The 13,084-nt window shown below is 43.4% G+C and overlaps 1 protein-coding gene across 2 annotated transcripts in view; it reads right to left on the bottom strand.

Annotated features, from left to right (window-relative positions):
• Nucleotides 1–4,346: 4,346 nt before the first annotated feature.
• Nucleotides 4,347–13,084, bottom strand: part of cdh7a (cadherin 7a) — a 52,316-nt gene continuing 43,578 nt past the window's right edge. For both annotated transcript variants that reach the window (XM_042107740.1, XM_042107750.1), the window contains one exon: nt 4,347–8,221. In XM_042107740.1, the coding sequence (XP_041963674.1) occupies nt 7,695–8,221 (527 nt within the window). In that variant the 3' untranslated portion in view covers nt 4,347–7,694. The remainder of the gene's footprint in view (nt 8,222–13,084) is intronic.

Below are 13,084 nucleotides of genomic sequence, written 5' to 3'. Positions count from 1 at the left end.
TGCTATCAATTTGCTTGGTATAACCGCATTTATAGTTTTCTACAAATGCAATCAATCAAATTGGCCTCCATCACTCAACCAACGCTAACGGTAACATTACCTAGGTCCTTATTGATATTATAAGATTAACGTACCTGCAGTAAAAACCAAGCATGTCCGATAAACATCCTCAGATTTATTTCGGCTTCAAGAAGAAATGGGAATTACATTTCATGTGAACATCGTCCTATCCTTATTAGACGTTCTCTGCGGTAAACTACAGTCCTGTAGGAAGCGTCCATTGTTTTTCCAACCCACTTTTAACTTTCAACAAAATTACGTCTCACTGCAACGATGCGCCATCCAGTGGACAAACGACTACTTATCGCCAATACTGGAAATGCAGCCATGATGATGATGATGAATATTTGCATGGCTTTCTTTTAATCCTACTGAATTTGTAATTATGTATCGGCCGTTCTAATACCGATAGTATGTGGGTGCCTGTGTGTGTGTGCATGTGTATATGTGTGCACCACCATCTACAGGCCAATGAGTGTACAGTCACTAAATGTACACATAACCTAATTTTTTTAGACCCCCCCATAGATGAAATTCTACGAAACTTGGCATACCCCCAGAGAATGCCAGGTCAATCATACACATAAAATTTGGTGCAGTTCTGAACATCTTAACTGAAGATAACTGAATATTGCATTTTCATTTTTTACCGGGGGGGTGCAAATCACAAATGAGTGATTATGGGCCAGGTTGATGTGGGCCCTTGAGACCAACATACCATAAAAAGATTCTTCATCCTCGGTGCCACGGTTCAGGTAGTTATTTAGGAAAAACTGTTTTTTTTGCGGTTCGGGGGGGCCAGCACGGGGGGGGGGGGGGGGGGTGGCCCCCGGGGACGAAACAAAATTTTTCCGTAAAAGTCTAGTGGGGCTACATACCCACCAAATTTCATGTGCCCCGGTGGTTCGGTGTCCCGGGTATCGTTGACCAAAAATTCTGGAAGTAGATGACGGGGAAAAAAAAAAAAAATAAAAAAAACTTTGACAATCCCTATATGACCGCTTCGCTAGCTTCGCTAGCGGTGGTCATAATAAGTTCGTATGATACTACTGTGTGTGTGTGTGTGTGTGTGTGTATGTGAGAGAGAGAGAGAGAGAGAGAGTATGACATGCTTGCATCCATGGCAATACTGTAATAATAATAATAATAATAATAATAATAAGCTTTATTTGTGTAGCACTTTTCATACACAGAATGCAGCTCAAAGTGTTTTACATTTGAAGCATGTAACACAATAATAGAGAAGAGTCAGTCATTATCAGTCATTCCTCTTTGTTGCTGTGGCTGTTTATGATCCAATCAGCAACATATCAGAAATATAGACAAGAACATGTACAACAATACAGTTTTTCTTGATCGTTTTGATGCTTGTGTCAACTCTGACATCACATTCTCAAAACAGTTAACACCTGTGTCTGAAAATAAGCACTCTGGCCAAAATCACACATTTAGCTTGCAAAAGGCTGTTGCTCTCAAAACACTTACAGTAAAACATGCAGCAAAAGCAAATCTTGCCTTCAAACAACACATCCTGTCGTCAAATCACTGTGTGATTTCAATCAATCATTACACACTGGACAACAAAATGCAAAATCTAGTTCTCAAAATGAGCATTTTTGCTATGTCTGTTCCATTTCTTTCTCATTTTTCTGGTATCAGAAAAAAACTGTGAAAAGACTTAATGTACTGAATAATTTTTTATTCATTCCTCCCAAGATGTAACTGTCATTGACATGTAAGACCTACAGTAAACACCTAGGCAAGACAAATTTCATTGAACTACAACTTGTCATTTTTCATCGAAGTAGACCTACAGTAAACACTTTTACTGTTTTCTTCACCAAATAGTCAATACAGTACTTTGTCTAAATTTGCATTAGATCCATACTTGTAAATAGCAACATAGAACAGACATGGCATCTCTTATGGATAATGAATGATTGCTGATTGAAGAATTGTGCAAAGGAGTTTCACACAGGTGTATCAGAGATTCAGATGAATCTATACCGTCTGTGAAAAAGATGTTTTCCTTTTGTTTAGCACGGGAAAACCAATAGAGTAGGGTTTTTGAATGATATCTGTGTTAACTGTTTTGCAAAAGGGTGTGAGAAATGTGTGAACACATTCGCAAGAGATAACTTCTGTTGTGTTCATGAAGACCAAGTGGATCCCAGTTTCCTTAAAGGGACACCAGGCAACGTTTTCGGGTTAGTGGTGTTCGTTGATTATTAAAATCAAATATATCGGCGCAATGTACATGTGTGCTTAGAAATACTTAGCAGTATATATATATATATATATAATAGGATGGTGTATTTCTAGTCAAAGGATATCATAGTCTGCCAAGGTCAGTTCAAAGCAAGTAGTAAGAGATTCAGCACAGGGCCGAGCAGTAGCATGGCACCCCATTAAACATACATAAGATTCGCAGTAAGCCCCACTTCAGAAATGCCACCAAATGTCTTTTCCACAAGATCAGACCCACCATGTTTCATATTTCATGAAACTGATCTTAAAGTCTTCCGACTTCGCCCATTGATCTGTTCCCTTCTTTTTGCATGTACATCCACAACGTGTGTTTGTTTACATCATACTGTATGTTTGTTTACATTTGTGTTTCACTTATTACATGCTTGCTGACTCTAAGTTTTTTGTGTCCATGAATTTCCCCTGATCTTGCCATGGACCCTTAAACTTAATTTCCATTTTCATTTATAAGGACAGCGCACATTCATTAACATTTCTGTAGAGGTGTCAGTGTTAGCCAGACAGTGTGTTTAGAACATGTTAAATGTCACTGTACAAATGTTAAATGCTAAAGCTAGCTCTCGATCTGCCATAGAAAGATAGCGTTCCTCTGTTTAGCTTAGTCTTGTGGACTCCAGGAACGGCTATGGCCTGTGACACTCCCTGGATTTGGCGCCTGTCAATGTTATGAATGTACAGCAGAGTATGCACTTCCCGTTGCGTTTTCAGGCCTGTCGTGTGTTTTCAGAACATGTTCCTGAGGGCTTCCATTGGGCATTAGAACATCCTGGATCCAGACGGACCCAACCATGTTTCAGCCACAAGTGGTCTTATTAAGGGTCAAAGCCAACTTCTTCCCTTTTCCACATGCCTCAAAATGCCTATTACTCCCATAATTATCACAGGCCCTTTTAATGACTTTTCCACTGGCCCTTGGAGGAATAATTGGATTTTTCCCAAAGCAATCTTGTTAAATGTATGAATCACATATTTAATTTAGAGAGAAAATCAATGGCAGTGAAAATGTCACTTACATGGATTCTGGCTGGATTGTGGAATAAATGTAACATCGCTTCATAAAGCAGTAGGCACCTTTGTCTGCAGTGGGAGAGAGTCTCATCGGGCCTCTGTGTTAAACCTGCATATCAATATTAGTCAAATTAATGGCACTGCACTACCACCACTGCATTTCTCTGAAATGGACACAGTGTTTTAATTTGGATCGTTAGGCCCTTAGCGGCCTAATGAATATTGTGTGATATCACTCCTCCCCTGCGAGACCCTTTTCTGATGGAGCAAGCGAAAAAGGTATATTTCATAGAACAAAATGCGGAGGTTGTACCACTGCATAGCTGAGCAGAGCTAGACTAGCAGTAGCTGTGAAGTGCTGTTGTCTGTATCATCATCCATATCATCCAAAGAGAAAACGCAAATTAATCCATTAAACTGTTGTAATTACACATAATAATGATTTCCCTGATCAAACGATCCTGACCTCTTACATGACCCTTTGTATGTAGACTTCAAATGAATTGAATTGTTCACACCTTAATGAGATATAACAAGATTAACGAGGAGGCTAACGATGCTGTGATATGTTACTGTATGTGCTGCTGGTGGTTGATGGGGATACAACCCTCTATGTGTATCCTGGGGGATGTTCACAGCGCTAATTTGGCACGCCACGGGAGCCACAAGGTATGTGTGAGAGAAGAGTGTTTGTTTTGGCTGCCATGACTAGTGGATGGCTGGTAGCCAGCTGTCAGCTGTGTTGGTGTGTGTGTGTGTTTGTGTTTGCCTGTCTCACTGTGTGTGTTTGGGGGTGTCTCAGGTGCTTTCCAGTAATGATCTCTAAATCATGCCTCATCCGCCAGCACAGCTAATTACTGAGACATGTCAACGAGTATGTCATAACATGTGTCCAGGCAGTGATAGAAATTGTGAGGAAAGCTGAGCAATGGTTGTTTTCATTAATGACCAATAATAACATTTATCATTCTGAAGAATTATAAGAAAATTACACACACATTAACAAGATGTTAAGAACAAGGTATGACACCTCTGGATGAAACAAGATTTATTTCTTTATTCAAAATTATACATATGACTTTGAGTCAGGAGCATTTTTTTTCTTTTCATTTTAACCTGTACAAAATGTTGAACAGTTTCTTTCCCTCTCTGCCCAAACGTGAGGAGCTTGTTGAACCTGGGGCACTGATTGTCTGCCTGACTCCTTCCATGGTTGTGTACCGTCTTCTCATTGGATTCAGGTCATCTGTCTCCTCTGCTGCAACAGGAAAGGCCACTTAGATGTCCAGGGATACACAAGCTACCATACCATAAAGAACATAATTAACACAATCCCAATTAAGGAACAATACAAAAAAATAAAAAATAAATAAAAATAAAAAAGTAACACATATACAGTATACATTTTTTGATGAAATTCTAAGGATGAAGACGACGTCCCAGGAGCCTCCGCCAGTGAGGGTCTGTCCTCCTACTTTTGCTCCGACATCAATTACTTGTGGCGGAGCTGTCTGTTTAAGAAAGCACTGAGTGTGGATGGTTTTGATGTGGACAGAGGACCAGAGCTGGGCTGACTGATCCCCTTGTGGCGTGAGACCGCCTGCCGCCACAACCGAGTCAACAGTGGCTTATCTCTCCAAGTGACACATAGTCATTTTCAACTGTCTGCATGTGATTCAAGACCCGGGACCACAGCTGGAAAAAAACAGTAGAAGAAGAAAGCTGTTGTGTGTGGCATGTTCTCTCCTCTCCTCGGAGAGAGCAGCATGAGGGGGTTTATTAGTTGCCCAGTGACGTCTCATGACGAACGTCTCTGCCTTTTCAACAAAGTCTCCTCCCTCTGCCCTGCATGGCCCCAAGGAAGTGTCATGGCTGATGGACTGTGCGTGTGATTATTGAGGAGATGTAAATTTCTCTTCTGGTCTTCTCCCCCTCCCTGGAGGAAGCCCCCTCTGAGTTTGTTGGTTCTGCTTACTGCAGCTAATCCCCTGCAATTCCCTTAATTGAAATGGCATTTATTATTACTTAGTGCCAAAGTCTAATGAGATTTCGATTGCCCTTTTAGTTTTCATTTAGTGGAGCCAGTTAACAAATAATTACATTTGCTTTACAACATGAGACATTCTTAGACTTTCACAGATAATATTCTCAATCTTCATTATCTCTATTGTGGTTGTGAAATGATTAAATTATCATTGCCACTCATTAAGGACCATCACCCACAATGGAGTGAGATGCACTTTCTGTCAAAGATAATGAATTCAGGAATAACAAGGATAACAATAATTTCGGCAATAAAACAGCACAAAAACTTTAAATGGTTTAAAGTTCTATGGTCTTTGCCTGCATTTGTGCAGAAACAAATTTAAATCATATTTGGACACACAGGAATGAACTTTAAGAGTGTGAGGCAATATTTTTTGTCAAAAGACACGCAAATGCCTCAGGGTCTCAAGGCAAAAATAGTGTTGTCAAGGTCAGATGCATTCTTTAATGGCACCAAGATGTTTGCTCTCTACTAAAGACCTTACAGAGACTGAGTTCCTTAAAAGCTACAGTTCTCAGTGCAATAAGGTTCTAGCAATGACAAAGCATCTTATGTTGTTTAAGAGATACTGTTTGACATGTTTAAGTCTGTTAAAACAGCTTTAAATTCAACTCTGTCCTTGTATTTCATACCAGTGCTGGCAGAGCTGGGAGCTGGGCCATGTCCACCTCTGTGAGCATGTTTGTGGATGTATGTTTATGCTCCGTAAAACAGCAGAATCATCCATCAAAACACTCTCAGGGGTTAATTTAGCTTAGGCCTTTTAAGCATTCTGACATGACTTACCCCATTTATCAAACTCACTGGCTGCTTACACCGCTGAATTCACTGGTTGTACACTCACTTCAAAAGCATGACTTCATAGAAAACATCAAAGAACCCAATACACTTATGCGGTAGGGTCATATTTCAGTGACCACTGGGACAATATATTAATAATGCCATCCATTAGTAGATTTAAAAAAGATGAACCAGTGAAGGTCTCTGTCCACTATTCATCAGGCAATATGTTTGTGGATACTTCCACATAATTCTACATATGAAAATATTCCCTTCAGGGATGATATAAATATTGTTTTTTCATCAATCAAAAATGCCCTCTGAGTCCACATCAATATTTCAGGGTGAGGAGACACTGCGACTGAATACACTAATTACACACAGCTTAGCTGCTCTTGGCTTTGATGAGAATGTCAATATTTATTTACCTTTGCTTTAAAAAAAAATGAACATACTCAAGATACTCCACTTTTTACTCTTACGAATAGCAAAGCAACACTCTTGTATGGTGCTGTCTGTTGTTCTAACTCTCCTTTACAGAAATATTCCAGCAGGAATGGTTCTATGGTGCCACCATACCACTCTCTCAGGCGTCTTGATGAGGCTCATCAGGGGACCAGGAGGCAGCCCTCAAAGGCTCAACAATACATGCTGCATGTCATCCGTTACCATAAGTCCCCCAGCGAGAGGCTGGGATTTGCTTAATCTGGAGTAGTGGTGTTAGACCTAAGAACACCTTGAGAACATTAAAGCCTCTGTTGGAGCTTGATCCATTAAACAAGCAACCTGACAGCCCCAACAGAGCTACTTGTAAGGGGTAAGGTTTAAAAGAAAAATAAAAACACTGTTTAGGGATCAGCTTTGGGCTGACAACATCTTAAGATGATTCAGTTGTATTATTTAGTAATTTTGCAATATCTTTTTTTTTTTGAAAAAAAAGAAGCAAAGATCCACAAATGATTTAAATACTTTTGAAAATAAAGGAACACTGATACGGATTAAGGAGGGCATTATGACAAGACCACTGGACTGGTTAGTGGCACAGTTTTTGTTTGGTCACCATAGATACAGGGGACGCACCCCCATCTCTCACAGAGGAAAGCAATGCACTGCTGTGCCTCTTTCCTTCCATGAAATGTCTATTGATGAATGTAGTAGCATTTATAGCATCAACTGTGCACCAAGTCCTTCCCTTCTGTCTGTTTTTCCCCAAGTGCTTCAAATACAAACAAATCCCAAAGTCGGCTGTACCTTTTCTCCAAACTAATCACTGGTCATCGTAAAGTCCTGACAAAAACCATCAAGTGCTGAAAAAGGATATTCACTTCCATGTACAGTGTGTCTCTTGTGTGCTTGTTGGAGTTTGACAACGAGACAGGTTTTTGTTCCACAAAAAAGTTAAAATATTCATAATATTCTCCTTCCCATCTGAACCATTCTTCTGTTCCCCCAGCTGAAGGCTTCTCACTGAAGGTCAGGCAGACGGGACTTCAAACAGAAAGAAACAGCAACCCAGACACACAATCCCCGGCTAGGAGGAGAATATATTACTGCCGTCGGTGTGGCCATACAGGTCAGCCAGCTTCCTGAAGCGCGGGCCCCAGTCGCTGAGGTAGTCGTAGTTCTGGTCCGAGTCCGTGCTCAGGGACTCCAGGGAGCTGAGGGAGTCGGCCACCGAGCCGCTGCCCTCGAAGGCGTACGTCTGCAGGGAGTCGTAGGGCGGCGCCGCCGGGTCCACGTCCGCCTCCTTGAGACGGTCCCAGATGAACTCCCGGAAGATGCCGTTGTTGTCTGCCGGCGCGGCTTTGTAGGGCGGCGGGCGTGGCATGTAGAGCGTGGTGACCTCGGGTGTGACGTCGCGCCGGACCTTGCTGTCGCCGCCCCCGCCGCGCACCACGTTCAGGTTGCGCAGGGCCACCATGTCGAAGGCCTCCGTGTCCTCCTCGCCACCGCCCTCGTCGTCGTAGCGCACAATGTTCTCCCGCACGTCACGGTCCTCGTCCAGGATCAACGGCTCCTTCTTCCGCCGTCGCATCATCACAATTAGCAACACCAGCACTGATGGAGAAACAGAGAGAGAGAGAGAGAGAGAGACAGAGAGAGAGAGAGAGGGAGAGAGACAGACAGAGAGAGAGAGGGAGAGAGAGAGAGACAGAGAGAGAGAGAGAGAGAGAGAGAGAGAGAGAGAGAGACAGACAGAGAGAGAGAGGGAGAGAGAGGGTGAGGGAGAGAGAGAGAGAGAGTTAAAGCCCAAAAAATTAAATTCTTTTCAAATTGTGCTTGTCAGTCTAAAGGAGCTGCGCGATGGGACACAGATGCTCTGTTCCTCCAGCTCTAAAACATTTAGAGGAGCAGCAGCAGGGCAGGAGAGAGAGCCAGAGCACTCCTCACATGCGGGGGGCTGTGTGAACCCTCAGGCATCTTCCACATCTCCCGCCTGCAGGGCATGTTTACAAAGATAAAGCCAGGCAATGCAGGAACACAATCACCCACTGTTTAGGGGAGATGCTATCTGTCATATATATATATATATATATTGCCCTGGGACCACAATAATCTTTTGTTATTATTTTTCAATTCAAATCTGCACCTGTAAGCACAACTTCCTCGATTTTTCCAGCCCGCTCACAATCTTGCCGGAACGATTACCTACATTATCTGCTAAATTCAATTAACACAGCAAAGGGGTACATTAATTCTATCAATATGTCCATCGGATTAGGGCTTAATCGCTTTTATGGCACCCCTGGCCCATCTCTAACGGCGCACATCTCGCCTCCGCTGCGCTGGAGATGGGGGGAGGGATGGCGGTGGCTGCAGGCTGATTTAATCTTCTCTTACCTCAGTGTTGACAACGATGAAATACACCCACCTGACCCAGCATTCACACACACACTCATGTTTGCACCCTCCATCATATGGCACGCGCACATGCCACTCACACACACACACACACACACACACACACACATAGAGAATACACCTACACATATGTGAACAACACAATCACATAAAAATTTCCATAGGCACACTGTCCACATACTGAACTTATGGCCAAACTCACATAAACACACACACAAACATAAACACAAACAAACATGCACACACAAATATATACTTGTGCACAAATCCCCAGTGAGTAAACAATGGTGGTGATACAGTAGCTCCACATCCACAACCCACCCATGTGCCCATGCTCGCCCTCACCCGCTCCTGGCGCTAGAGGGGCGTGGGCTGGCCTACACGCATTTCACTTGTGTCCCACACCCCCTCCTGGCGCTAGAGGGGCGTGGGCTGGCCTACAGGCATTTCACTTGTGTCCCTGTCAGTGATTGCTGATGCACAGAAACCATGGCGCAATATGCATTGCAGATGCAGCGGGTGTGCGGCGCGGGGGATTTAAGAGCATCCGAATATGCTGTAAATATCAGGGTCTTAGCAGCAACTGGCTCAACTTGGCTGCTCACACAAGCAGCTTACACTGGCCCAGCCTGCACTAAATCCTTTTTATGGCTCCAGCATATGCCTACAGTATCTGGTAAATAAGACAGAGTTATGTGTGAGTCAAACACATATAAATAAATTATTTTAAAAATAATCAAATGTCTTTGAAAAACATATTCAACCAATATGCAGATATAGTTTGTAAGCTGATACTAGGTCAGCTCCATTTTTTAATTTCAAGCAAATGAAATAATGAACTTCCATATTTCAGGAAATAGAAATATAGCAGTAATAATGCTAGGCTAGTAGTTGTAAAAATGGCAAAGCAGGGGCATTGTGAATAATTTCCTTATAAAACAGCAAGCCCCAGACATCATCCCTTAGAGAAGCACGTCAGACGGTAATAAGTGTGATGTGTGTGAGGGGAACGCCAGGGCTTGGTGTAACTCAGCGGTCTCTTGCAAAGCAAACAGTCTCGACCACACCACACCCACTTCAGAAACAGCCTGCCAGCGTTCCTCAGCCCACCTCAGTCTCCAGAAATAAATGAGCCTGTCTTCCTCTTCTTCTTGCTGTCTAATAATAAATGCTCTTAATCTCCCATGGATTAAAACAGCAAATAGAGACACAAAGAGAGAACTGAGATGAGACGCTTTCTTAGCAGGCCGTGCAAGGTGAGAGGAAAATGTGGGAAAAGTATGGAGAAACAGAAAAGCAAGTAAAAAAGGTAGAGAAAGAGAGAGAGAGAGAGACAAACACCACAAACAGGGCTGAGAGAAAGAGAAGCACGAAAGAGTGTGAGTGTGACTAAAAGAGATGAGATAGAAACGTGTGCAAGGCCAGCAGAAGAGAGAGCTAGAGTGAGAGAGGGGGGGGGGGGGGGGTTAGAGAGAGAGCTAGAGTGAGAGAGAGAGAGAGAGGGGGGAGTTAGAGAGAGAGAGGTAGAGTGAGAGAGAGGGGGGGGGGTTAGAGAGAGAGAGCTAGAGTGAGAGAGAGAGAGGGGGGATAGAGAGAGAGCTAGAGTGAGAGAGAGGGGGGATAGAGAGAGAGAGTGAGAGAGAGAGGGGGGGTTAGAGAGAGAGAGGTAGAGTGAGAGAGAGGGGGGGTTAGAGAGAGAGAGCTAGAGTGAGAGAGAGAGAGGGGGGATAGAGAGAGAGAGACTGTGTAAGAGGAATAGAGGAGAGAGAATGTCTAATGATCCATCCTTCAGGCCTGCCACCAGCAGGGTGAAATATAGAGGCTGGGGCTCATAGCTCATCCTGGAGACACAGCACCACTTCCCCAGGACAGACCAGCAGACGCAGGACGAGCAGAGAGGAGGGAGGGATGGGGGGGGGGCAGCAGCACGTGCACTTGCATAATCACAAGAAAAACACTGCCGGGGGGGGGGGGTAGATGAAGAGGGGAGCGATCGAGATGGATAGAGAGTGACTTCATGCCCCTGCTTCAGGAATCTAGTTAAGGCGGCGGGAGACAGCCAGAGTTATTTGTCCAGGATTTCACCTCCATTGTGTCTCAATTGGCCAAGCTGCAAATCTTTCACGCCCCAGAGGCTGGCTAAGAGTCGCAACGGTAAACAGCCGACTTTACATAATCGGAAACACATTAGCAGCGTATCAATCTACATGTGGGATGACTCGTGGCTTTCTGCATGGAAAATCACTTTCCCCCCCGAAATAGCACTCCGTATGACTGATTAGTCGTAATGGTGGGATTGGCCAAATATAGTGGTGAAATACATCACAGCCATCAGACACATTGTGACATCAAATTTTGTCAGTGCTCATGCATATTTTTACAGGAAGACAGAGCTCTATGACGCCCCGCTAAGTGTGAGACACATATTTCTAAATCCTGATCCTAATGACCTATAGATATGAATCTGTTCCACAGACAAGAGGCATCTTTTATGCGTGTGATACCATGCTGTGATTGTGTGGGTGTTATAAAGGCCTAATTTACGCCCTTTCATCTAAAGTGTTACAGACTGCCCCCATTTAAAGGCCTTATTTAGCTTTAGTGCATTTTTGACACAAGATGGATGTTCAGAGGGAGCGTGGATCAATTGAACATTATCCCCAATTTGCGGTAATTGGATTGAGAAAACAATCCATCATGCAGAATCAATGGGACAACAAGTGGAATATTTTGTGGGTCCTCGTTCTCATCGATGTCTTCAAAGTGAGTCTGTGCTTTTATGGAATGTGCTGCTTTTCTGTTCTCTCTGTTGCTCTCTCTCTCTCTCTCTCTCTCTATCTCTCTCTCCATCTCTCTCTTTCTCTCTCCCTCCATCTCTCTCTCTCATCCTCTCCATCTCTCTCTCTTTCTCTTTCTACTCCCCCAATCTCAGCCTCCTTCCCTGCATGTCCCTACATCATTCCAACCACATACATCAGACCAAAAGCCCAAGGCTTGCACTGCTAATGGTAGTTTGACTTTCTGACTTTATGTTTATTTCACTGCTGAGTACAATGTGTCTGCCCATGCAGTCTTTGCATTACTGTACAAGCTCAGTCAAACTCTGGGAACTTTAAGTACCACCATGCAAGCTGGGTCAAGCTCAGGGTCAGGCAAATTAGAATGCTGTGTCTTTTTTACCAGAGGCAGAGATGGGAGAGAGAGAGAGAGAGAAAACTCATTCGTCCCTGGACTTTCATGTGACCTGGCTTTATCCCTTGACCTAAACATGTCTAATGAGGGAGAGGTGTGCTTCAGATCTCGGACGAACCAAAGGCAGACCTCAGGAGGGAGCAGCTGTCACTGTCTGAGATGCACTCCTGAAATTGTTTAGATTAATGCTGGAGAAAGAAAAAAAAATGTGACCAACATTTCTTTGGAAAGAGATGAAAACAAATTTTTCATCTCTGTTTGTCTTTTCATATATTGAAGCTACACTTACAATAATCAGGGTCAAATGATTAATTTCAGATCAATGTACAAAAGGCACTGCACAAATACCTACACTAGTCATTGTCCTGCACCCTTACGTGCCACTTCTGCAATACAACCTTATACAACTGGACAAGGTAGCTCTCCTGAAGGCCGAGAGAGAGTACAGAGTTCAGTACGGACTGATACATATTAATTTGCCTAATGAAGATTGTGTGGTGAATAACACAGCACCCAGTGCCTGAGTGAGCACACTGGATCTTGTCCTTGCCTGCTGCACATGGCTGCATTAGGTGCCATGCTTTGTCCTGCTATTTTTAGTGTTTGTTTAGTGTGACTAATACAGACAGCATTAGACACACAACGCTTGTTAATTCATTTTTTTTCAGCATTAGAGAGAGAGAGAGAGAGAGAGTAAGAGAGAGAAAGTGTGTGTGTATGTGTGTGTGTGTGAGTGAGATAGAGAGATAGACAGAGGGAGAGAGTAAGAGTGAGAGATAGAGAGATAGACAGAGGGAGAGAGTAAGAGTGAGAGAGAGAGAGAGAGAGAGAGAGAGAGAGAGAGGGGTGGGGGGAGAGAAAAAGACG

This window comes from Alosa sapidissima, chromosome 1 (genome assembly GCF_018492685.1).
Source record: "Alosa sapidissima isolate fAloSap1 chromosome 1, fAloSap1.pri, whole genome shotgun sequence".
Lineage (NCBI taxonomy): Eukaryota > Metazoa > Chordata > Actinopteri > Clupeiformes > Clupeidae > Alosa > Alosa sapidissima.
Note: the sequence above shows the minus strand (reverse complement) of the source record. Positions and strands in the feature narration are given on the sequence as shown.